Source organism: Epinephelus fuscoguttatus, linkage group LG7 (genome assembly GCF_011397635.1).
Source record: "Epinephelus fuscoguttatus linkage group LG7, E.fuscoguttatus.final_Chr_v1".
Classification (NCBI taxonomy): Eukaryota; Metazoa; Chordata; class Actinopteri; order Perciformes; family Serranidae; genus Epinephelus; species Epinephelus fuscoguttatus.
In genome coordinates, this window is record NC_064758.1 from 18,430,532 (window position 1) to 18,456,596 (window position 26,065).

General features: G+C 40.5%; 3 protein-coding genes and 1 non-coding gene across 5 annotated transcripts in view; 2 read left to right on the plus strand and 2 right to left on the minus strand.

Annotated features, from left to right (window-relative positions):
* Positions 1-3,274, plus strand: part of LOC125892162 (probable G-protein coupled receptor 153) — a 55,298-nt gene extending 52,024 nt beyond the window's left edge. The window contains exon 6 of one of the 2 annotated variants that reach the window (XM_049581963.1): positions 133-3,274. In XM_049581963.1, the coding sequence (XP_049437920.1) occupies positions 133-981 (849 nt within the window). In that variant the 3' untranslated portion in view covers positions 982-3,274. The remainder of the gene's footprint in view (positions 1-132) is intronic. The other variant, XM_049581964.1, reaches the window with a different exon arrangement.
* Positions 3,275-6,120: 2,846 nt separating this feature from the next.
* trnam-cau (transfer RNA methionine (anticodon CAU)) lies at positions 6,121-6,192 on the plus strand. The gene has a single exon. It is a non-coding gene; the product is annotated as a tRNA-Met (tRNA).
* Positions 6,193-9,617: 3,425 nt separating this feature from the next.
* Positions 9,618-10,696, minus strand: her3 (hairy-related 3). Its single transcript, XM_049581969.1, has 4 exons — positions 10,602-10,696; positions 10,397-10,492; positions 10,200-10,281; positions 9,618-10,069 (listed from the first exon to the last, which is right to left on the minus strand). The coding sequence occupies exons 1-4, from the start codon at positions 10,653-10,655 to the stop codon at positions 9,618-9,620; spliced, it is 684 nt and encodes a 227-aa protein (XP_049437926.1). The 5' UTR covers positions 10,656-10,696.
* An 8,210-nt stretch (positions 10,697-18,906) lies between these two features.
* On the minus strand, positions 18,907-24,081 carry LOC125892160 (taste receptor type 1 member 2). The gene is made up of 6 exons (XM_049581958.1): positions 23,900-24,081; positions 23,263-23,557; positions 22,369-23,094; positions 21,406-21,612; positions 20,327-20,447; positions 18,907-19,832 (listed from the first exon to the last, which is right to left on the minus strand). The coding sequence occupies exons 1-6, from the start codon at positions 24,079-24,081 to the stop codon at positions 18,907-18,909; spliced, it is 2,457 nt and encodes an 818-aa protein (XP_049437915.1).
* Between the last annotated feature and the right edge of the window lie 1,984 nt (positions 24,082-26,065).

Sequence of the window (26,065 nt, forward strand, 5' to 3'; positions counted from 1 at the left end):
TTTTATAATTTATTATAATGTATGTTTACCTCTGTGTAGTGCCACAATGCTTACTGGTTCTGTGTTGCTTTAGGTGAATGAATGGCAGATTTCTTTACACACTGAAAGGTTTGGTCTGTGTGTTGCCTTCAGGTGCCCCCTACAAGAAGATACTCCCACGACGAAACCGACATGTGGACCAGCGACCGGATCCCCTCATACCTTCACCGATGGGGCTCCACCGAGGACATGATAGTGACTGCCCACTACAGCTCCACCTTGCCGCGCCGCGAGAGGCGCAGGAGCAGCCTGGTCTCCTACCACGAGGAGAGCCACCATCATCATCACCCGCATCGCAAGCGGCGACGCTCTGAGGATAGTATGCACTCCCTCAAGCACCTGCCACGCGTGGTTTGTGGCGGGGAGCGCTACGAGGACGAACTGCGGTGTTTTAGCCGCGATGAGGTGATTAACTTTATAGATGAGACGCCGCTGCCGAGCCCCAGGAAGAGCCCACGGCGCACATCCACCATCTCACTTATCCCCAATGTGTATGAACAGCACACTGTCATCCTTCCTCACTTCCCGCTCACAGACTTTGAGCGCGAGCCTCAAGCGCTCAGGCGGCTCTCTGAACACAAAAGGAGCAGTAGTAGTAGGGGCAATACGCCTGAGGCGTCCCCCAAATCAGACAGAAATGCTGGAAAGAAGAGCCCCGGGGCGTGTGGCTCTGGTAAAGGCTGCCGAGAGCGCGTGCGAGACGGGAAACAGCAGTGTGACGTGGGCTCACCTGGGCACAGCCAGCAGACTCCAGGGCACTCAGCCTGTAGGACCAGGACAGGCAGTGGTACCAGGGCTGGTGCTGGAGCTGACTGGGCGCGTCAGAAGCACCTGAGCAAGGGTGAGAGTAAAGGAAGCACAAACAGTTTTGTAAGCACACCCTCGGCATCATCCTCGGGATACATCACGTTTCACTCGGATTCTGTCGGCTCCACCACCTAAAAGCAACGTTTTCTCTTGTTAATATCAACATTATTACTGAAGTTATTATCAGAACCACTGGAATACTGGTGGATATGGGAAAGTGACATACTGGATGATTCGGCCTTTTTACTTGTGCCACTATTCTGTTTTACTATATATAGGCTACCACCATTAAATATCTGAATGCTAAATGGCTTTGGGGGCTTTGGACATTATTTCTGAATGGGCCTAATGCAATTTCATATGTAGGCTGGTGAAAAGGTTGAGTGGTCCTGTTATTCAGCTTTCACATCACAAAATATCCACTGAGGACTTTTTTTTCCAGCACTGACACAAATAAACAGGTTTTTTTTTTTTTTTTAATGGCGTGAACATTCCCACACCTTGTTTTTGCTGTTTGATGTTGTTTCTTATGAACTGCTCAAAGAATTGGAGGAGGTAGCTGTTAAGGTGGTGTTTTTCTTTCTTTATTTCTTTTTTTGCACTTATGAACTTGAACTCGTATTTTATTTTGCCTGTAACGGCTGTGTGTTTTGTTGTATGGACACATTTGCTTTCAAACCAAACTCTCCTGAAAACTGCCCATGTACCTTGAGATAGACTTAAGGACATGACATATTATACATGTTTATTTTTTAATTCTGATCATGATGTACAACTTTTCTATTGACATTATTATTATTCACAACAGATGAACAGTTTTTTTCAAGCACCCTATGTTGGAGTAAACTGAGAGTGGTAATCCCAAATTCTTTAATGCTTAATAGTTCTACAGTTACTGTGTGAGATATTGAGATATAATGTGAAGACCCCTAAATTCTTAATGAACATGTGAAGTCAGTTTTTAAAGAAGATTGATATGCCATGTATATATGAAGGATGTTGGATTAATGGTTTCGATGTTCTTTTTTGTTTAATGAGACGTTTGCTTCGGACATTTCCTTCCAGTTCTTATTATTCCAATGTTTGTGTTAACTTTGGAGACCATCAGGCACAACAGCTGCTCACCACTTTGCATATTTACATAGACATCAGATCGCTACAGCTTGAAGTGGTGCTTTGTCCCCATCAACTGTGCATATCAGCCTGACCTCATCTGTTATTTGTTTCAGTAACATTTTAAAAAGCACCAATAAGTTTGTTTTTTTTTAAGTCAGTAGCTCGCTAAAAGGGAACCTCTAAAAAAAGCCTTCAAGCTGACTAGATGTAGCATAACTTAAATGCCGGTGTCATACCTAAACCTACAAAGATGTGAACACAAGTGAGGAACATTGCCAGTATGATGGAAATAGAGTATAATTGCAAATTACTGATTTATAGTGAATTATCATATTCAACAAAAAGCAGACATTACATTTGATATGTTACCTCATAACATGCACAAAGTTTGCCAGTGGTTCTGGGAGGATATCTGAGTTTGAAGTCACTTTTTTTAAACGCCTGATTTATCAAGCCCCATTAAGTAATGTACATTAAATATAAGCATTCCCAAAGTCTCAGTGAGGGGTGCTGTGGGGAAATTAAAGTTTTGATTATTAATTTTTATAAATATATATTTGGAGAGACAATATAATTATTTCACCACATAGCAAAGTAGAAGTATAATATTACATTATCAGTCAAACGTCCTCTTATACCCCATAATTTTGGGAAATTCTCACTCATGATGGACACTGCAGTCAACTTTACAATGCAGCTGATTTTACCAAATGTGACAATTTGCTGTTTAAACAGAGTGAGACCTGACATATAACCAACTTTGAGCTGTGACCTCTCATGGCCCGTAACTGCCAACATGAATGTATTTGGACATAAGGTTTGGGTTTTTAAAGACATTAATAGTATATGGCTAACATAAAATAAAACTTTCCCCAGTGACAGCCATATTAGCTGTGAAACTTTTTTTGCTGTCACCTTCCAAGTAATAAAGTTGCACGTGTTTGTATGTTTTCACCCATCTGCGGTAATTTAAATGTTAAGTTTGAATTCTCATGTATTAGTGTACCTTTCACTCATGGCAGCCTATTCAATCGGACTGAATTATTTTGTTTTCTTTGGAAGCATAACATCACATTCCCCTGTCAAACCTTGCTATGTCATAGATTTTTGCATTCATTTTGTTGTGTTTACAATATCAAAATATAATTTTGTAACATATTCAAAGATTTAGTACTCAAATATGAATGATGTTAAATGTTATGATTTTCTTGTTCAGATGATGACTTTGTTAAAAAGATATGACTGATTAAATTCACAAGATGATGCTTCAGAGTGTGTTTCTGACTTTTATGAGAGTTGCACTGTTACTGTGCTTGTTGTGGAGCAGTAGCAGGAATCCATTTAAGAAATTAATTTTCCTTTTACATTATGTTGTTTTCTTCCCAGGAGTTTGAACAATGGAAAAACATGAAGGACCAAGGTGTCCTTCACCAGGATATGGCCAAAAAAAGCATTTATAATAGCACAGGCCTATCTAAATTTTGGTTCAAACAAAACTTCGCTAGAGCTGCAAATTTTTCTACATCTTTCTTTGAACACTCAATAGTCATGTAAAGATTGTATGATTAATCCTAAAACCCTGATTTTTCTCAAATTTTCAGGCATTACTGAAGAAACGACAATTCAGACTTGAAGTATTAAACCTCCCATAAAACTCAGACCTAAACACTAGGCTAGTTAGGTGCATAATAGCTCTTTTTTGTCAAATGACAACTCCTGAAAGTTGAAAAATAGTTTGTAGGGCTTTTTCGACGACATATTATGATCATAATAATCATTCCCATTAAGATTTTACAGAGGAAGTTTCGATAGCTGTTAGCGATAGCAACTTCAGTCAGGAAGACAATACTTTTCATGCTCTGGCTGTAGTTTTTTTTCTCACCCTGCCATCACTCCTCACAGGTATCCTCACTCACTATCTCCAGGTGTTATTGTCTGAACAGGTCAATTGAGTCATCAGCTGATTCACAATCAACCAATAGCATAGTGACACACCTGCTCTGTCAGCCTATCATCTCACTGCTTCTCATTTTATATATGGTTCTTTCTCTGCCGTAGTTCTTTCTTGCGGCTGCCGTGCGTGCCTCCCATCTACACATCACCATCTAGGATTCATCAGCCTCATCTGCCTCAGCAGTCAGCAGCCTCAGAGTCCTCAGCCACCACCACCAGTGTCTGGACTCCATGGATGGATTTATCCTGCTGCTGCTCAGATGTCCCTCGATTACAAAATATCTCGCTGTGGTGTCCAAGCACCAAAGACTTCTGTTAAATCTTAATTAAAACAAATCATCTGTTAATCTGTACACTCATATTCTGTATTAAATACTATCTTTACTTCAATCTTCTGCCTCTCTTGATTAAACTTACTACATAGTCCACTATATAGTGAGTTCACCATTTTGTAGTGCTGTCCGAATGTGTAGTGGGAATTATTATATAGTTGACTCAAAGTATCCCACACTGCATTGTGAAAAGTAGTGTACAACCGATGGTCACTCACCAAGCAATGTATCCCATCATGCGTTGCTCCAGTTTGGACAGACTGTGTAGGCTGGACACCAGGACGAGAGAAGAGAGAGCAGCTCGATTACAACCTGGTACATGTTTAACTCTTAACAACATGCTGATGTTTGGTTTACCTGTTTTTCTGCCGTGTAACAAACTATCAGTTTAATGTGTAGTCGTGGGATCCCGAAGAGATAAAAGTAAATTGACAATTGATCTTCTCTAGTGCTTCACAGTTAAGCTGGATTCATACATGTGCGGCAGACCCTATGCCATAGCCTATGCACCTGGCCTATGCCGTTGCAAGCATTTATACTTGTGCATGGTGTGTCTGTGTCACTCTGGAGTTACACCTTTAAAACACTAGTCGGCAGCAGGGTTTCTGTGAAATGCTGTAAAGTTAAGATGATTTAAAACATCTCAAACACAAATACACAAATCAGCTTCACTATAACTTGCAACATTCACAGACAAACACTTGTCTTTTACTGGACACATTTTCCCCACAAACACAATATGCTAATGTTTTTAGCACAAGCCTATGGCATTTTACATTGTATAAATTAGCCTAGCAGCTAGCAAACTTTTCCTCTTCTCATATGAAGCCAGGCACAACAGCAACCTGTAACAAAGGTAAAGTTACAAAATTCAGCTCCATCACAACTCATAGTTTCACCGACAAAGCAATTGTCATATACTGAACATGCTTTCCAAACAAATGTAACATGCTAATGTTATTAGCACAAGCCTATGGAATTAGTCTAGTGGCGAGTGGAGATCATGCATAATGTTATAGGCCCCGACATTAAATTCACAAGTATTTACATATCTGACTGGTAAAATTAACTTCAGCCCAACAAACGTTAAACAGGAAATGACTACATTAGTAGGAGAGGTTGCTGCCAGTGTAATGTAATGTAATCAATGTAATGTTAAACGTGAGCAGAGCAGCATATCTCCCAACACAACACAAATAGCCAAAGACTACTTCTGTATTGTTCTTTATTAATTTAGGAAGAATAAGCTCCTATATGTTCATGTTTTTATCACATGTAGGCATGACAGTAGGCTATTTGTTATGGACGGTCGACCAGCCGACGTTGATATGACGTTTTTTAATTGAGCGACAGCGATGACGTATATTATCCTCCGATACCTGAACGAGTTTTGTGGATTAAAAAACTACACTGGACTTCGGCATGAGGGTGAGTAAGTAGGCCTACTGCCTGTATTTTCATTCTGAAGTGGCCATTCCCTACGGCTGTGAGCTGAAACTCTCCGTTCCACTGCTGCTGTGCAATCCAAAGTAGGCTATTATAGCTACTTACTAGTGAGTGCTGTCGGGTTTGTTGTTTTGCTGTAATTTTTTGGACCGGCACCCAATTACACTTTGAGACTCTTGAGTGAGCACGCCAAGTTTGCTGAAGACTTATCTCCACACACAACAGTACTAGCCTGCTGGCAGTGTCCTCTCCAAGATGGCGGCGACGTTGACGCATCGCTGAAACGGGCCGAAGCCGTCAACGAGGTATATACTGCATATGATAGCTATGCATAGAACTCCTTATGTAGTGAAGAGGGAATAGAAAATGCATGACTGCTTTTGGGACGCAGCCAATTATACACAGATGTGGCGAAGTGTACACCGGAAGCAGAGTGGCGCAGCGGAAGCGTGCTGGGCCCATAACCCAGAGGTCGATGGATCGAAACCATCCTCTGCTATGTGGAACATTTTTTTCATCCGGTAGGCATTTCCAACACCGTTGATTGGTCACCCTAATGCCAACGTTGTTCTGTTTGAAAATAAATGAAATTTTAACAAAAAGGGTTCAAGTTTTGCGTAAAAATAAATAAACACTTGTTTTTCTTTAATTTGCTGTGTAAGCTATTGCAGGAGTTACTCTTCTGTAGCTGCAACGGACCACCAAGCTCTTTTGTACTCTTATACTGGCCATTTCTCCCAAGTTTATTTTTTTCACTGGATGTCTGTGTTGCACTGTGTTCAGTTAAAGGAAGAGCACGGATGCAGGTGTCTAATGATTGTGCACTGCAGCCCCTCGCCAGAGCTCTGTGAGGAGGCCGGCTCTGTCTGTTGTCCAAAGTTGCCTGCAACAGTGAGCATGGACACGGCTCTTTCTCTGAGCCCAAGGGTAATTCCACGGTGTGCTGTAGGTCTACGTGGAAACAGTCTGGAGCCATATTGTATAAGGTTCACGCTTATTTACGACTCTTTGGGTGAGTCACACAGCCTACTGTATGTTTTAATCGCACAAGTCATCAAGTGATTTCACTGTATAAGAGAATACCCTGCTGTTGTGCCACTCAGCAGCAAAATGAGCAGGGAACACAGAGGTCTGCAGCGCACTTCATCCACTCTCTTAAGAGCGCCTGACTGGGCCCAGTCTAATGCTAATAACTTATTATCTCCCTCCCCTCGCTTCTCAGCTCTAATATGTGCCCCTATTATTGTGGCAAACCAAACTAGGTTACTTAAACAATGCTGAGAAGAGTTCATAGAAATTCTTAGAAAAAGTTTAAGGGCATTCAGTGTGGAAGTCACGTGGCATTTCCTTTCTTGGATAAAACAAACTCTTCTTGTGCCGTGGGCCTCTGCTGGTGTCATCAAAAGAGTAGCTTTGACTTTGTGGGAAGAGAGTATTAAGAAGATTTACAGACGGGGTTCATGAGCCGATCAGACCAAACAAAGAGCTGGAATAACAAATACTTGGCATAAGGGGGGCTGGAGCTGTGAGTTTAGTTGTTATTTTGCGGGTAGAATAAAACTTGAACCAGGCAGCGAGTGTTTTTTTGTCCTTCACCACTGCACAGGAGCACCCGTCTTTCACTGGCAGCATGTCCTTTCAACATGTGCCATGTGAAAAGGCTGTGGGCGTTGCAGCGATTCTCCTCGCTGTAAGGTGCCATCCTCTCCAACGCTGCTCTTTAAGAATGGAGAGACAGTTTATGGCATCCCCGCCAAAGCAGCGGAAGAAAACTATAGGGCACTTGAAAAGAGCTGCCTGATAGACAGGTTTGTGTCTTGCGCATGGCTCATAGCCCAACACCATATTACAATCTGTGCGGTGCAACAAGTTGTGGGTGCTGCATGTGGATAGGCTATGACATTCTTTTTTCTCTCAGATTAATGATTAGTTCTATTAGGTTAATTCAGTGACCTGGGTCTGGCACTCCAGGTTGCAGACAACAGCCTAAGGAACATAAGAGTGAGGTTATGTGGGCCTAAAGCTATTTTAAAGCATATATCAGAGGAGCTTGAAACATCTGAACAGAGAGAGATATAAGTTCAGAGGGGACAGAGAAAACAGCATGGCGTGTAATTAGCAGCCTGTAGCAGAAAATTGTTGTGCTGTCCGACAAGCGTCTGATTTGCCCGCCACTGTTTCGGTACTTATGCGTGAAACCAGAGAAGAATGGAGGAAATGACAGTCAGACCCCACTCTCCACCATGTGTTTTATCTGTCAGCTCCACGAGTGTTTTACTTTTACTTTTTTTTTCTTTTGGTCAAAGTAGATGATGAGATTTTTTTTTTGTAATTAAACTTTATCAACAATGATTTTTTTTTTTAAAAAAACAAGTGTGTTTATTGGATTTTTAATATAACCTACTTCAAATATTACATCACAAACAACAAAAAACAAGTAAGGTACGAAGTAGAACATTCACAGTAAGGCATCATCTTAATAACTTAATAACTGCTACTACAGGGAAATGCAATGAGTAGGCTACTTTTTCAAGGTTCAGAATAAATGATCAAAAATGCTACCGTATCGACAGTCTGAAGGAAAGAATGCACAAAACTATGTTGCATAGACTTCCGTTGTCTTCTCCCCTTCTAGAAATGTCATAAAACTTCCCCATATCTTATCAAAAATAGAATATTTACCCTTAATCAGAAAAGTAAGCTTTTCAAGGGCAACAGGGTGTGACAGTCGGCAGACCAGGCTTGTAAATATGGTCTGACAGTAGATTTCCAGAATCTGGCTATGGTGTGTTCTGCTTGTATAAGCAGTAGTGTCATTTTCTTATCTGCTTTGTTTTATTTACACTTAATTCCTTTATTTCCAAGGACACGTAATTTGGGGCATACAGACACCTTAACACCTATGACATGTGAAATGATATCCCGAAACCTCTATCCAGAAAGCATGGATACTTGGGCAGTCCTATAAGCAATGAAAGAGTGTGCATGAATTTATTTTTTTTATTACTATTATATTTTTGTTTTAGAAAGAAGTGGAGTGTAGCAAGTTAGATGCTGATGCAATAAAACCAAAATCATGTAGCAAGTGCGAGTTCACAAATTAGAGGAGAACGGGCTGGGAAAAAAAGCTTAATATTTCTATGAGAATAAGTGGGCCTACTGTTGTGCTTTCAGAGAGCCTGGGCAAATTCATAGGTCTGAAATCAACACTAAGTGGACTTATCGTGATTCTGTCATTTATTAATAGTGAGCAATATGAATTCATATGTCCTGCTTTAATTAATGCATTAAATCACCATGAGACTTCCATTAATTAAGGGTTACTTAAGTATATGACCTTAACCCTTAATATTACCTTTTTTGTGGATTCTATGTCATTGCAAAACGGACAAATGAAGTTTGAAAACAAGATCAGTGTTTATATGGGCCTTATGAATTCATCAAAAGTTTGACACATCTAGTTTGCCCATATGCAGAAAACAAAAATGCACCTAGTTGTTTGAGGCTCAAAGGGCCGCTTATGTCGTTTTCTTTCAGTTTCACAGCTTCAGAACGAAATCATTTTAGCCTCTTAGGCCTCTGTGGTACCCACAAACCATCATGTGTTCACACACCATTTCACTTTTTAACATATATGACGTAAAAAAAAAAAAAAATTGACTCTAGAGTTTATTAGGACTATTATTATCATTATCATCATTATTATAGATCAGACTTCACTTGCTATAAATCTGCCATGTTGTATTAAATGACTCCTTTTCACATGCGTGCGAGGTTTAAAAAAAGAAGACAACATGTTCTTTCTTTAGTCAAATTTATTAAGAAAATAAAACATACATTATAACCTATAATAGCATATTGTGGTAATCTATACAGTGCAAATATAAACATTCCATCAAGCTGTAATTTATCATATCTACAGTTTTACCAAGGTCGCCAGACACTGTGCTGAGTGTTTGCAGCTTCATGCCTGTGACTAACAGGGTGACACCTTTTGTTACTGGAACTTTTGTTTTGTGAGGGCGCCGCAACAAGGACTGACTGATGTGCGTCCTCACCCACTAAATAAGGAGACGTGTTTGAACTTTGGGGTTTCAGAGCTTTAGATTTGGCCAGTTTTCTCTCGTCAGGTCCAGCTGCAGATGGAAGAAGTCTCAGCACCTCATCCTGTGTCTCTGCTTGGCCCAGGCCTCTGTCCATGGTGCTGAACACTTCCTGTCCTCCCCGAGAACTGCAGACTTTCCTGGAGAGCTGCGATAACATCCAGCGGTCGCTCCCGTTCAAGTTGTCTGCCATCAGCAAATACTGGTTGACGTGTGCCAGGCAACTGCGGAAACCGGTTTGAAAATCAGAGAAGTCTGAAGCAGCGGAGGTGCCTGGAAGCAATGGAAAGACATCTTAAGGTTAGAAACACGGCAGGGCGTTGTGCGTAAAGATGATATCCATGAAATCTTTATCAGTATTTGAATATTTGATAGCTTGGTCTACTGTAAGGTCATAACTTACAGCTCTGGGTCTTTTGGAGGTTTCTTAGGTGTTTCACAGTTAGCTCCAAGATGTCGGCCTTTTCCAGTTTGCGCTTACGAATCTAAGAAAACCGAGAATATAATACATTACAGCAATTCTTTTGTAATGATTATTTTTATTACTGAAGAATTGGTTGCAGTAAATGGTCCGAAGTAAAAGTGAAATTGCATACTTACATTACTGCTGTAATAGCTCTCCAGAAGAGATTTTAACTGGTCCAGACACCTGTTTATACGAGCTCTTCGTTTCTTTTCCATGAGTGGTTTGGATACCTGTAAAAAAAAAAAAGTAATGTAAATATGTATACAACACACTTAAGTAACTTTGTGGCATTTTATTTTCTACCCTTAAATTCTATTCGTCATAAGTTAAACTACATACCTTGTTTCCAGCGATGGGTTTGGACTTTTCTACGCAATCAGTCGTCGCCACCATTCTGTTAGTCCTTTTCTGGTTTCCTTGAAGTTAATCTCTTTCCCTCTTTAGTGCATGGAATGAAGGAATTGACCCTGAGTGGATTTATATAGAGACACCCACTTAACATCTCAATGCAGACAGTCCCGCCTGTCTCTTGCGCTCAAATGAGTAACACTGGCGTCATTTGACAGCCAAAAAAAAAGGCTCAGACGCACCACAGAAAAGTGAGGAATGTTATGCTTTTGAAAGTAGATATTGGAAATTGCTGAATGTTTTGCCATTTGCGTCCCCATAATTTATTACAAACCTGATCTGAATTTTTTCTGAATTGCTTTGCCAGTTAATTTTAGTCAAGTAAGAAAAGCCTGTTAACAAATGCAGGCCCTGCAGACTGCAGAGGAATGATCACACTTTACAATTTACATATTGTGCATAAAAAATGTTAGTTATTGGGATTATTTTGATGTTGGTGAAACACAAACATGCACAGATCACATATCTACAGTATTAGCTCATTGCGCAATGGATATATTACGCACAAAAACCCAAGAGACAACGTGTGGGGCAAGAATCTAAAGAGAAGCGTAAAAATCATAAACATAATGGGTAACCATAATGGTTCTGCTTGGTGAGCATGGTGAGGGTACTATTGACTCCTGTATTCAATCTTTTATAAGTGAGTTTCACGCCACCAGGTCGAAGGCAGCACCGTGGTAATTCCCTGCGTGTCCCCACAACGTTTCGATTTTCTGGTGCTTACTTGCAGTAAAAGTGTTACGCCTGCAAAATGTTACTGCTACTGTTAAATGTTCTTTTTAGGCAAATGTGCAGTTATGCTGTTTATTCAAACACCAAATATATAAGTACGAAAAGCACAAGAAGTTTTGAAAAATGGTTATTACTTAAGGATTCTTTGACTATTGTACGTCGCCAGTTTTTGTCTTTATACCAGGCGCGGTGAGGCACCGAGGAGAATCGCGGGCCGCCCCTTGTCCTCGGTCCCTCGCCTCCCGATTTTCCACACTGCTCCTTGAAAGGGGCGAAGGCTTGGGAAAGTCACACCAGCTGAAACAATGTATGGACTATAGGCTCACTGCAGTCCACTGCGCATCTTTTGCTCCCACACAGAGCATCTGAAAATACTAAATGTGGGAGAGGGCACCCACTTATAGAATGTTAGGCTTTAGCGTCATGAATGTAAAGGTGTTCAGTGTATCCAGCTAACTTCATAGTCAAGCGATTTTGGGTTGCATGAGTATTTCCAGAAGTAAAAACACAAAGTTTAGATGGTGCGTTTTGAAAGACACGCGACAACACTGAAAAAAACCCTGTGCCCAGGTCTTCTTGCCTGATCCGGTGCACAATGCGTGTGTTAAAATGTGGGCCTGAGTGAAGGAGGGGCGGTTGTATTCAGTCTGGGGACAGCGCGCATAAAAAGAGGCCAGTTTATAGTGGTGCGCCATTGATCTTTTCTTTGGGTCTGCTTTGTGGCCACAAACGTGTGGGCATCAAAAGATTCCCTCCACTTCTAAAGCAAACCAACGTGGCTGCTCGTCTCTTCATTCTGTTTTGACAAGATAAAGTAGACTTCATGTATTTGATCTGCTGTTTCATGTGACTTGTTTTAATATAAGCTTTAAATTGGCAAGTTTAAGTTTTGCTATTGCTCAAATTCATCTGTATGTTTAAGCCCAAGTTGTTGAATATTTTTTGTTTATTAAATTGCACAACATAATCAGTAAACAGATGCGTTTTCCATAGTTAAGACTGGATTAATTGGCCTCATCATAGTCTCATGTCGAAGCTATAATAATTCAAACACCTCCGCAATTAAATCGGGGCATGTCAGGCCTGTGTCAGAAGACACTAATTGCGTAAAATGTACCGACAACTCTCCAGCCTCAATCGTGGTGTTATATACTAAAGCATTTAATCGGTATGAAATTTGCCCACGGTGCTCTGGTGTAAGTGCGCTTTCTGGTGTCTTTTGTCCTCTGTGGACGCCACATTATCTGCGTTTTCACGCTTGGTTTTCACACAAGACCGTGGAGCGTCGATTTCAGCATGGAGTCGTGGCATCACAACAGTCCCCTGTCTTGTTATTCTGTGCCACTGAGGAGAGATTTCACCGCTGATTATTCGGTATAATTCCAATTAGTGTTGGCCCTCTGGGGTCTGCGGTGAAGGAATTCATCCAGGCTCTAAAACGGTTTCCCTCCACTGCCGCCTCACTTCTCTCAAAAGTCGTAGTCATCATCTATCCATGAGAATAGCACAACGAGAAACTTGTGTCCCAAGTGGACATAATAATGCAGGTGCCATTAAATGACAAGTTAAGTGTATGTTTATAAAAGGGCTCGGGCTCTCACTTCACTTTCACTTTTCAGCCCCAGGTCATTCATTAACCCCATCGGGCCTTTGTCATGGATGCCTGCCGGCGGGGACCTGACAATGCTGCTGTAATAATTGGACTATTGGGGAACTTGTTAACAACAATTAGTGAAGCAATTACGCAATTACTGCAATAAACTATTCTTCCTAGAGAGAGCTGACACATTTGCAAGCCAATGGTTAGGCCTATACCCAAACCGTATAATATGCAGAAATGCAGAGGTTACCCACATCTTCCATTTAGGCTACTTCTAAAAACACTACGCATAAAATACGTATTTTTACGTAGCTATACTTTGATAAGGCAACAACATGCATTTTTATGTTAGTGTATATTAGACTACATTTCAAATTAGATCACATTTATTAAATCGAATAGAATATGCATATGTTGCATCTTGCAGAAAATTTCAATGACCGATGTTATAGAGAATTTCGTTCGTATATTGTGCATGCATGTTGGGGCTATACCGTGTCTGCATGTCACAGTAGAGCACTGTTAAAATATGCAAACACAGGCCCATAATTTGGCACACCGTGAGCGGAGCAAATCGATGCACCGCCTTCCATTCAGATGGGCCCAAGGCAGCACTGGTGTGACCAAAACGCTCATTGTGAGTAACAAGGTCACAGTAAAAAGAGCAGGTACATGGACAGGTGCTCTAGGGAAAAAAATTAGAAATATATACAGGACTTTCTGAAAAGCCACGCGACGGACCCGTTGACGAAGCTGTGGTCAAACATCAAATAGAAATAGCATCATGAATTTCTATAGACTGGTCCCCGGGTTATTTAAAGACTTCTTACTTTGGTTTGGGAACACAATGGCCGCTGTTTGCCTGTGTGTGCCGGGGTTACCGCATGAAAAGACCAGAGGTGCACATTAACATCGCTTAAGGTTTTCTCAAGGACCGAAATGAACTGACTGGAAAGTAACTTTATAACTCGCTGGAGGATGAAGCCTTTGTCCAGCTCTGAACTGAAAGACACAAGTGCCTAACAAAAGGGGAGCGCCATTGTTAAACACTAAAGCGCATGGGTATTGATGCGCCTTGAATTGCAAAACATCTGCCATTTACTCTGAAGCACTTGAGCAAGATTTGAATAAGAATAACCAAGCACCCTTTAGCGCACTGTATTTAGCCGTGCGTAAAACAACAGTTGCCAGGCATATGATCAACGTGGAAATTAAGCGCTTTGGTTGACATTAAAAGCGCATCAGAAACAAATCTCAGGGGAAATAATATTTGCATTTTCTCTGTATCACCGTTTACCTACTGACTCTCACTCCTGCTGGATTGACATGTCATCTTCCTACATTAATGGTTTGCAATATAAGTGTTTTTCCGTTTCGGCTACTAAAAAGTGACCTTGTTTAAATTTAGTCCACGTCATGGCATTTTAGTTTGGGTTTGATAGATTTATGACTATGAAGTGCGCATATGCTCTTGTTGGTGAGATCCATCTCTTTACGCACAGTGTCAGCCTCGGTAGATCAAACCCACCCTTAGTTTTAAACAATGGTACACGGACTAAAAATTAACTTCTACTAATTGTCATTGCTGAAAGGGGCCCAACTGTATTGACTGTGAGTAGGTGTAAAGATAGTTATTCAAGTCCACTTTAACATGAATTGATTTGATCACTAACTACTCTCTCTGTTAATAATCAAGCCGACATTCTTAAAGACAGGCCCAGCGTTGTTTTAGTGGTGTTTCGAATAAAATGCACCAGTCTCTGCAGACATGACTGATAATTAAATGCTGAACTCAGACTACTGGGGGCTGAAGTTTAGGAGAATAGAAATAGGAGGACGTTTTAAAGGCAAATCCCATATGGCCACCAAACGCAAATGGCCTCCACTTAAAGTCCGTTTTGTTTTTGCTCTCGGAGCACAAGGAGGACCAGTTGCAGGCCAGGTTTTTCCCAGGGTTTTCCCTTTATCTGACCAAAGTGGAAAATTGAAAGGTACAAGTGAAAAGCCATGGGGCGTTCCTCCGATTTTCCTCGCTCCATATTTTGGAAAACAGAAAAACGTGTCCCCTCAGCAGAAATGCTGCCTCCATCGACTTGAACCAAAAAAACAAATAAATAAAACTATTAAAATAAAATGAATCGAGGCATTTATCCGTTACAGAATACAAAAAGTCTCGACATCAAAAGTATATCATTTTGGATATGTGGACTAATTTGAATTTCAAACTCAAGTACGCATATAGTCCTATTGGTGAGATCCATCTCTTTACGCACAGTGTAATTTGAATTTAAACCATCACCCTGTAGTCTTTAAATTGGGTGATGTCATCATACACATCAAGCACTGTAGCAGGCTACACAAATCTTGAACTATTTCCAAGTGGATGAATACGCTGAAATTCTGCGTGGCAACGTGTGTGGCGAGTGTTACTCTGAAATTGGTATGAAATCGTCAATTTGTTGGTGTCAGCGTTCAGCTCTCCAAACGCGCCATATGCCATGCTAAGTGGCACTATTTACCAATTCGTTCCTAGTTTCACGGTCCATCCTCCCCTTCTCCCTGCCAGGAAACTCAATAGCCACAACAAAATGGCAATTTACCCTCTGGAATTGTCACATACCCCCTGCGGCAAGGCTCTTTCCGTTTCACTTTGTGGGGCTCCCCAGCCTCACTGTGCGTCACAGCGTGAAACTGTGACTTTCGAATGGAGGCAGAAAGTTTTCGACCTCAGTACTCTCTCAGGTCAGGCTTGCTGTGTGATATTTGTGTCCCTGACCAACTATCAGTAACTAAACCTTTAAAAATACATACACCCGACAGTTTCATCTCATTAACAAGGACTTAAAGCAGACACACAAAATGCATGGTTGGCATTGCAACACCACTCATGGGCCTATGGTATTGTTGGGTGACAGTATGAACGCACAGCTAATAAAGAAATAGACCATGTACCATGAAGGTACTGAAACAAACGGACACATGCAAAAACAAAATGCTAGCATACATTACTGAATAGTGTTTATGTATTTCCCTAATGTATTAGTTCAGTATAAATTAACGGTTGAATTTATATTTAAACAAAGCTGTGCATAAACAGTGCATTCAGTCTTAATCTGTACAAAATCTTGCACCCTCCACCCCATTCTAATGTTAATCTCAAAGCAATAGTTCTTGACCAAGTGTCGTTAGAGCTGATTTTTGCCTTTTAAACTTTTAATTTACATCATCCAGTTACAGGGTTTAAAGTCTAAACTTAAGGCAAAGTGACTGTGGAGAATTTGGCATAAATATCACACTGAATGGGTGAAAAATGAAACAGTATGTTTATTATCAGGCTCTGATTTTGGTGCATACTGACATTAGAGTAAAATGAGGTCATACAAGTACATGGTGGAACTGTGTAGTCAGTCTGAAGTGGTGCCATCATGTGGTGAGATTGGTGTAACAACAACCTCAAATATTTTGAACACAAAAACATTCTCCTTATTATTGTTTTTATTGAGCAACTTTTTCTGTTATATAACTTCTATACATGTACAATAAAATATCTGAATTTATACAGGGGTGTAGCAGAATAACTTGGAAGTGGTTTGTCACTAAATACCCTGAGTGTTGAATACAATAATTTCAAAAGATCATAAAGCAAATATTCACCACCAAGAAAATGTACATTGATAATTCAGTGATAATGTCATCCTATCTATTTGATATGACAATGTAATATAAATACTTTATTTGTCCCCTTGAGGGAAGTTTTTTTAAGTTTAATATTTAATCCAGAAGCCACTTGTCGACACTACAGGCACATTTTCTCAGGAATAAGAACTCCCAAAGATTGCATTTTTAGGGGTAAGGATGAGAGTGCTTGTCAAGCAAGGCTTGAAAGGTCAAACAAAAAAGTACATAAAACTGACTGTTACTTCAAATTCAATTTGCTTGCAGACATTGGTTGAATAATTAGCTGAACAGCTGAAAGAGAAATCATTACAGCTAGTATACATTCACTCTTGAAAGAGATCTGAAACAGTCAGCAGTATCAGCACAGATGACAGATTTAGTCTTGATTAGTGTCACAGTCAGAGCAGGTGAAATTCCACATTACTGACTACAGATATCAGCCATATAAAGGCTATTTAGAATCTTTATCAGAGGTTTCTGTTAAGGAGTGTACATTGCCAGTCCTCTCTGAAGTAACACTACATGAAATTCTTTTGATGTTTGTTGTTTTGATCTAATTTCAAGGATTTTCTTGTCAATGTACAGTACAGGCCAAAAGTTTGGACACACCTTCTCATTCAATGCATTTTCTTTATTTTCATGACTATTTACATTGTAGATTCTCACTGAAGGCATCAAAACTATGAATGAACACATGTGGAGTTATGTACTTAACAAAAAAGGTGAAATAACTGAAAACATGTTTTATATTCTAGTTTCTTCAAAATAGCCACCCTTTGCTCTGATTACTGCTTTGCACACTCTTGGCATTCTCTCCATGAGCTTCAAGAGGTAGTCACCTGAAATGGTTTCCACTTCACAGGTGTGCCTTATCAGGGTTAATTAGTGGAATTTCTTGCTTTATCAATGGGGTTGGGACCATCAGTTGTGTTGTGCAGAAGTCAGGTTAATACACAGCCGACAGCCCTATTGGACAACTGTTAAAATTCATATTATGGCAAGAACCAATCAGCTAACTAAAGAAAAACGAGTGGCCATCATTACTTTAAGAAATGAAGGTCAGTCAGTCCGGAAAATTGCAAAAACTTTAAATGTGTCCCCAAGTGGAGTCGCAAAACCATCAAGCGCTACAACGAAACTGGCACACATGAGGACCGACCAGGAAAGGAAGACCAAGAGTCACCTCTGCTTCTGAGGATAAGTTCATCCGAGTCACCAGCCTCAGAAATGGCAAGTTAACAGCAGCTCAGATCAGAGACCAGATGAATGCCACACAGAGTTCTAGCAGCAGACCCATCTCTAGAACAACTGTTAACAACTGCACGAATCAGGCCTTCATGGTCAAATAGCTGCTAGGAAACCACTGCTAAGGAGAGGCAACAAGCAGAAGAGATTTGTTTGGGCCAAGAAACACAAGGAATGGACATTAGACCAGTGGAAATCTGTGCTTTGGTCTGATGAGTCCAAATTTGAGATCTTTGGTTCCAACCGCCGTGTCTTTGTGAGACGCAGAAAAGATGAACGGATGGATTCCACATGCCTGGTTCCCACTGTGAAGCATGGAGGAGGAGGTGTGATGGTGTGGGGGTGTTTTGCTGGTGACACTGTTGGGGATTTATTCAAAATTGAAGGCACACTGAACCAGCATGGCTACCACAGCATCCTGCAGCGACATGCCATCCCATCCGGTTTGCGTTTAGTTGGACGATCATTTATTTTTCAATAGGACAATGACCCCAAACACACCTCCAGGCTGTGTAAGGGCTATTTGACCAAGAAGGAGAGTGATGGAGTGCTGCGGCAGATGACCTGGCCTCCACAGTCACCGGACCTGAACCCAATGGAGATGGTTTGGGGTGAGCTGGACCGCAGAGTGAAGGCAAAGGGGCCAACAAGTGCTAAACACCTCTGGGAACTCCTTCAAGACTGTTGGAAAACCATTTCAGGTGACTACCTCTTGAAGCTCATGGAAAAACTAGAATATAAAACGTGTTTTCAGTTATTTCACCTTTTTTTGTTAAGTACATAACTCCACATGTGTTCATTCATAGTTTTGATGCCTTCAGTGAGAATCTACAATGTAAATAGTCATGAAAATAAAGAAAACGCATTGAATGAGAAGGTGTGTCCAAACTTTTGGCCTGTACTGTAGTTCTCTTAAAATCAGTCTTATCCTTAAAGATTAGCTGACAACCTCAGTTTTTCTGTCTCTAGAACTTGCTACTAGCTGACTGTCATGGTATAACTCTGAATGAGTCCTTGGAAGTATTCCTGCGTGTTTCTGTGGGGTTGAAAAATGATGATGTAACATTTTGGAAGGAAATAAAACAACAGAAAGGAGTAGAGACTGCAGAGTACTGCCAGAGCGTTTAGTGTTTGGGTGTACTTGCCATGATAAAGTATGTATTCAGTTGCAAAGACGATCCAGGTGAGGATCAGCAGGAGCAGGCAGAAGGTTATTGCTTTGGCCTCATTGTAGTTTTTTGGGAGGTTCTTTCCCATGTAGGAGAAAATAAAGCAAAGGGAGCACAAAGATAAAAGTAAAATCACAGAACCAGAGGATGCGTTTAGATTAATGTCACAACCAAGTATGATTTTGTCTGGGTACCAAAATGTTTCATTGTAGGGCTTAAATGGGGAAAAAGTATAGCCAATAATAAGTAAAACAGCCTGCATAGCAAATGCCACAGTGATGACCAGCCATTGTCCATGATATTTCATCCACCAACTGTGGATCTTGGGAAACTTGGCGGCTATTTTGAAAATGCAAACAATTAGAAAAGAGCGCACAACAAAACATGCTAGACAAACAGTGTAGAACAACAGAAATGGTAAGAACCTTAAGATACAGAAGGAGGTTGTTGGCTCACCAAAGTAAAAGAACACACTGAGACTACACAGACTGAGGCAGCCTAAAATCAGAAGGCACATTGGTCCCCCAGCAGATCTGACAACAGGTGTGTTGTAGTTGATGGCAAAGAGAACAGACATGGCTAGTGTGAGGCCCACCAATGCCCAGGCCCCGATCATGATCAGTATGGCCCCACTGTCTGTGAATGGGATGTACTCCACCACCCGCAGATTGCATGATGTACTTCCTGCTGCAGACCATTCTGTCTCCTTACAGGCGATGCACTTGTAGGGATTACCTGTTTTATGTGAGAGACAATTTGTCAATAAAGTTAAGGTTCACTTTTAAAAAATATCATACAGCTTAGGAAGCAGTGTTGCAGTTTCAGTCTGTCATATTGTACATTCTCAACTTCTACGATCAGTTTTCCTGAACTTAAACTTGCTTTAATTTTTAATTGTTTTAACTATCGTAGAGGTAATTTTAAAAAAAAGACAGCAATGTATTGCACGATTAAAACTTGCAGAAAGACAAAAAAACGCATCTTCTTAGAACCATTTTCAAGAATAGATTTATTTCATAGTGATCGTCCATGCAATAAGCTTTGAATTCATTGGCATGCTCAGTTGTCAAAGAGGAAATAGAAGCCTGTATGTGTGTGTCAGCGTGACTCCATCTGTTTCAGCCATGGAAAAAAGCTTAGCAAGATTGTAGAGTCACTTCCCATCAAGGCCAGAATGACAGCACTGCTTTTTCTCATTTTCTTCCTCTTATGTACGAATAGTAATTTACCTGTGCTGTTGATATAAGTTCCATTCGGACAGATTTCACAAGTGAAGCAGCATCTGTGGATTCCATCTTGCTTTTTCACATATCCCGCAAGACATTCTTTTGAACAAATTGAAGTAGGCACCTGTACAAGACGAATATTTAGCAACACATAAAATGTATGTCAAGCAAAAAGAATATTATGAAGTGTGGAGGCAAAAAAAGAGAAAAGTATTATTTTGAATTTATATTCATTTTCTAAAATGGAACCACCGCAAGAGTACACTAATGTACACCAATCAGCCAAAACATTACTGACAGGTGAAGTGAACAACATTGATCATCTTGTTACAGTGCAGTTTTCTGATGGGAAACCTTTGGTTATGACATTCACATTGCCACCTGACACACCCCACCCTCCGCAACACTAGTGCAGACCAGGTACCCCCTTTTCATGGCAGTACCATGCCCCAGTAGCAGTGGCCCCCTAGTAGGACAGCGCACTGTCCCATACCACAAAAACTGCTCAGGAATAGCAATGTGTCAAAGAGCTCAAGGAGTTGACCTGGTCTCCAAATTCCCCAGATCCCAATCTGATTAAAACTATGTGGGATGTGCTGGTACCCCACCTCACAACCCATAGGACTCAAAAGATCTGAAGCCAACGCCCTGGTGCCAGACACTATCACTGCCAATACTATTGCCATCACCATGGGGGGGTTTACTTGGTCTGCAACAATGTTTGGGTGGGTGGAGTGCATCAAGTAGCTTTCACATGAATGCCAGGACCCAAGGTTTCCCAGCAGAACATTGCACTGTAACAAGATGATCAATGTTATCCACTTCACCCGCCAGTGGTTTTAATGTTTTGGCTGACTGGTGTATGTATGTGAACATCCCTGTAAATTACACCATGAACAACCACAATTGTTTGATAATTTCATGTTGTGTTTTAAGCCTGTCACAGCTATTACTTAAATATAACTGCATGTATGCATATGAACTAAACCAAAACATAACAAAAACATTTATTATTATAATAAATGGTATAAATTGTTGATATATTAAACTGTACATATTTTAATTGGGAAAAAAACACTTACTTGTCCATTTGTGTGCCACTGAATTTTGCTGTCGTTGATGGAAAAATTGACTGATGGGTGTAAATGATAAAAGCCGATCTCCTCTGCATCACCGCTTTGGTTCCAGAAAACTATAGAATAGGATCCGAATGTGGGGTCACCATTCTCATCAAACTGAATGCTTCGATCTAAAAGTGTAAAGTTTGATTTCTTCAGCTCTGCTAGAACCTGATGTGGATACACAAAGTTAGGATGACCATTACTTCATGTGATCACAGGAAATGGTAATAAACAGTGTGTAAGATTCAGGGGGATTTAGTGGCATCTAGTGGTGAGGACTGCAGATTGCAACCAGCTGGAACTTTGCAGTTAGAATTCCTTCAGTGTTCATTGTTCAGGTGATTTAAAACAGTGAAATGGTGGCTGACATGAAAACATAAATGTCCCTGTCTAGAGCCAGTGTTTGGTTTGTTCATTTTGGGCCACTGTAGAAACATGATGGTACAACATGGTGAAATCTGTAGATGAGGACATGCTTCTTATGCAGATATAAACAGCTTATTCTAAGATAGCGAAAACACAACAATTCTGATTTTCAGGTGATAATAGATTATTGAGATAGATTTTGAAACCCAGGAAATGTTTGAATAGTAAGTTTTAATAGCTTTCAATAAATGAAATCAAACAGGGTGACACATCTATGATATTGACAAAGCCTGATGAACATCTGTATGAAAAACTGAAAAACTGCTCTATCAGATTCAGTTTACTGGCAGTTATCAGTAGCATGTGTGGATGTATTTCCTAAATTTTACCTGAATATACGACAGGTACCAAGCTGCTTCCAAGATTATGTTTACATCTGTTACATATGATAACAAAGCAGACAAATAACATTACATTCTAAAAGGCCTATCTTTAGGTTAAAGCAATGAGAAACCTAAATGAGCCAAATCTAAATACTGAGATTATCTGTATGCTTACCATGTGTGGGTACACTGTAATGTTGTTGTTACAGCCGCCAGCTCCACATTGCAGGACATTGTGTAAGGCATGAGCGATGGCATATACAGCAGAATAAACAGGAAAATTAAAAGATGGATCTGCAGCGATGACATCTTCTGCACTCAGGCTGCTGCAGTTGCAATCCTGATTACAAAACATAATTTGCTTTGTGTTTTCACAATGAGCCTGGCTTCTGGAAGAATGGATAAAATCACTGAAACCAAGTATTGTCACTACTGGCTGAGACACTCCAAGTACAGTCCCAATATTTTTGATTCCTTTCTTCTTGGGGAGCTCTTTGTTTAAGGACCATCCCTCATCTGCTATCCACACTTTGTTGGTGACGTTTAGTTGTATTGCTGACTCAATGAGAGCTTCAACAGTCGTTTTCGGAGCAAAAACAATAATGACACCTACTCCCTGTTCCTTGATCTGTTTGAATATTTGGGAGTAATTTGTATTGTCGTTGAGACCTTTGGTCAATGCAAGGCAGATCTCAGTGTCCTTAATCCTTTTTATGATCAATTCCAGTCCATCTTTGCCATAGTCATCATCAATGTAAAGGAAAGCAACCCAGCGCCACTTGAAATGCTGCACAATGTCAACAGTCACTTGTACGGCATTTTTATTGGGGTGCACTGTTCGTAGGAAAGAGGGAAAATTTATGTTTTCTGAAAAGACAGAACTAGAAGCTCCATAACTGACCTGTCAAAAGAGTAATAGAGGAAAAATAAATTTCGGTGACAAATTCTCAAATGTCATGTGAAAACCCATTTTTACAAGAAATGGCTAATAACATATATTGGTGTAAGTTTGCTTTTAATCACTTGGTCTGATGTGAAACTGTTAAAACACAATAAATGGCAAACTTACCATGGGAATGAGACCTGCCATTAACAGTGGAGCTACAGTCACAGACTGAGTGCTTGTAAAAGGACCGACCAGTGCTATCACTTTGGACACATCCTGTGGCTCACCCAAAGGTTTGATCAAGTCATTGACTGAGAGGAGTTTCAAAATGCCTGGAAAACTTCGTGTGTCTGAGCAGTGATCAAATATCTCATAGCCGAGAGATACATTTGGCAGGAGGTTGGTGGAGTTATTGATTTCCTCTACAGTGAATCTCATCAACTGAAACCTTCGATAATTTGGGAGAAGGAAGGGTTGGCTGTGAACAGAGAAAGTACATCAGGAGAGTGGAGTTTAGTGGATTATACACTCACTCAAATAACACTCATTCCTGGGACCCCTGTATAGATATGAATGCTTCTAAGCAAATTTAAAGGAACAAGGACTAATTTCAGACTAAATCTCATACAGCAACTTTGCCAAGATAGCATTAACAGGATTGGATTAGGGGGGAAATGTCCTTCTAAACCATATCTATTGAAGTTTGAAGTACAGAAGTTTGAGGCAAATCTCTTGAATATATAATAATGTCATCTGACTACACCAGGAATTCTTCAGTAGTTTCAACTTCAGAACCACTCAGACGTCTCATTAAACTCACCTGGAGCAGTCGCTGGCTTCTGGTCTGTCCTGACAAACAGGGTCACTGGCCTGATGAATGTCAAAAAGTCCACCTAACAAATAATCTCCTTCCAGCTGAAACTCTGATGCTGGGACAGTGCATTGAGCCAAGATATGTAGAAATGTTCTCAGTAGACACAGAGAAGCAAGATAATGTTTCATTGTTGTAGTTATTGTTTATCAGTGTGATATGAACTCTAATGGGATTCCTCTGCCTTTAGTGAGTTACGAGTCACTAGTGATGGTTAAACCCTGTGATCATTTCCATGCATGTGGGAATAAAACACATATCTACAAATGGTTATACACAAATCAGTATGCAAAAATAATCTGAAGTGCTGCTGCACAGTGTCCTTACACAGAGGTTGTAACAATCATGAGCAACAAAGTTTAATGCCTTTGAACATGTTTTTCCTCCTAGCTTTAGAGCTATTAAATACTCTAGATTGTTTTGGTGTGAGTTGCAAGTGTTGGAGATAACAGCCATAAAGATGTCTGCTTTCTTTAAAATAAAATGGAACTGAAAGCGACTCAGCTTATAGTGCTCAAAGTCCCAAGAATATATTTGAAAAACTCAACAGCAATGTCTCTTTCCAGAAATCATGGCCTAGTAGATCAAGATAATCCACAGATCTTGTTGTGAGCAGTGTCATTTAGGTACAGTTTTCTTTCTGCCAACCTCAACCTGCTAACCGTATCAGTGTGTAGAAGGAAGTGTGCAACTACTGGTAGCTCACCTAGCACCACTGAGCTAACTACAGCTTAACCGAGTGAGGCGCCATTAATGTGAACATGTCACGCTGTAATTAGCACAAGCCTCTCAAATTTACTAGTTTTTACATTCAGTGGCTTGCGAAAGTATTGACCCCTCTTGGCATTCTCTCTATTTTGTTGCCTTACAACCTGGATTTTAAAAGGAATTTTGGGAGGCGGGGTTTATCATTTGATTTACGCGACAAAACTACCACTTTGAAGATGCAAATTATATATTTTTTTATTGTGAAACAAACAAGTAATAAGACAAAAAAACTGAAAATCTGAGTGCGCATAATTATTTGACCCCCGCCCCAAAGTCAATACTTCATAGAACCACCTTTTGCAGCAATTACAGCTGCAAGTCTCTTCGGGTAAGTCTCTCTGAGCTTGGCACATCTAGCCACTGGAATTTTTACCTTACCGAGTTAGATGGGTTACGCTTGTGTACAGCAATCTTTAAGTCATACCACAAATTCTCAATTGGATTAAGGGATTGGATTTATTGGGTTCTGACTAGTGTGCCATCAGCTTATTAATAGCATTTTAACCTAAACAAAGAAAAGCATAAAATTTCCAGAAAGGTAAGTGTTGCTTTAATTGTTTCTCCTTAAACCACTGGAGTGTTGCTTTAGCAGTGTGTTTAGGGTCATTGTCCTAGTGGAAGGTGAACCTCCGTCCCAGTCTCAAATCTCTAGACGACTCAAACAGGTTTCCCTCAAGGATTTCTCTGTATTTAGCGCCATCCATCTTTCCTTCAATTCTGACCAGTTTCCCAGTCCCTGCCAATGAAAAACATCCCCACAGCACGATGCTGCCACCACTATGCTTCACTGTGGGGATGGTGTTCTCAGCGTGATGCGAGGTGTTGGGTTTGCACCAGACATAGTGTTGTCCTTGAAGGCCAGAAAGTTGAATTTAGTCTCATCTGACAAGAGCACCTTCTTCATTATGTCTGAGGAGTCTCCAACATGCCTTTTGGTGAATTCCAGATGTTCTACCTTATTTTTTTCTTAATGCAGTTTTCCTGGCCACTCTTCCATGATGCCCAGCCGTGTGGAGTGTACAGCTTATAGGGGTCCTATGGACAGATACTCCAGTCTCCGCAGTAGAGCTGCCCAGCTCCTTCAGGGTTATCTTTGGCCTCTTGGTCGCTTCTCTGATTAATGCCCTCCTTGTCCGGTCTGTCAGTTTTGGTGGGCAGCCCTCTCTTGGCAGGTTTGTTGTCAAGGCATAATCTGTACATTTTCTAATAATGGTACTCCGTGGGATGTTCAAAGTTTAGGATTTTTTTTTATAACCAACCCAGATTTGTACTTCTCTGACCTATTTGGACAGCTCCTTGGTCTTCATAATGTTGCTTGCTTGGTGGTAGCCCTTGTTTAGTGGTGTT

Coding starts and splice junctions, on each gene's coding strand:
- her3 (XM_049581969.1), bottom strand. CDS start 10,655: ATGGTGGCGACGACTGATTGCGTAGAAAAGTCCAAACCCATCGCTGGA. Junction 10,282..10,396: donor AGAGCTATTACAGCAGTAAT/GTAAGTATGCAA, acceptor CGGTTTTCTTAG/ATTCGTAAGCGCAAACTGGA. Junction 10,070..10,199: donor CCTCCAAAAGACCCAGAGCT/GTAAGTTATGAC, acceptor CATTGCTTCCAG/GCACCTCCGCTGCTTCAGAC.
- LOC125892160 (XM_049581958.1), bottom strand. CDS start 24,081: ATGAAACATTATCTTGCTTCTCTGTGTCTACTGAGAACATTTCTACAT. Junction 20,448..21,405: donor AGTGGCACACAAATGGACAA/GTAAGTGTTTTT, acceptor CGTCTTGTACAG/GTGCCTACTTCAATTTGTTC. Junction 19,833..20,326: donor AACTTATATCAACAGCACAG/GTAAATTACTAT, acceptor CACATAAAACAG/GTAATCCCTACAAGTGCATC.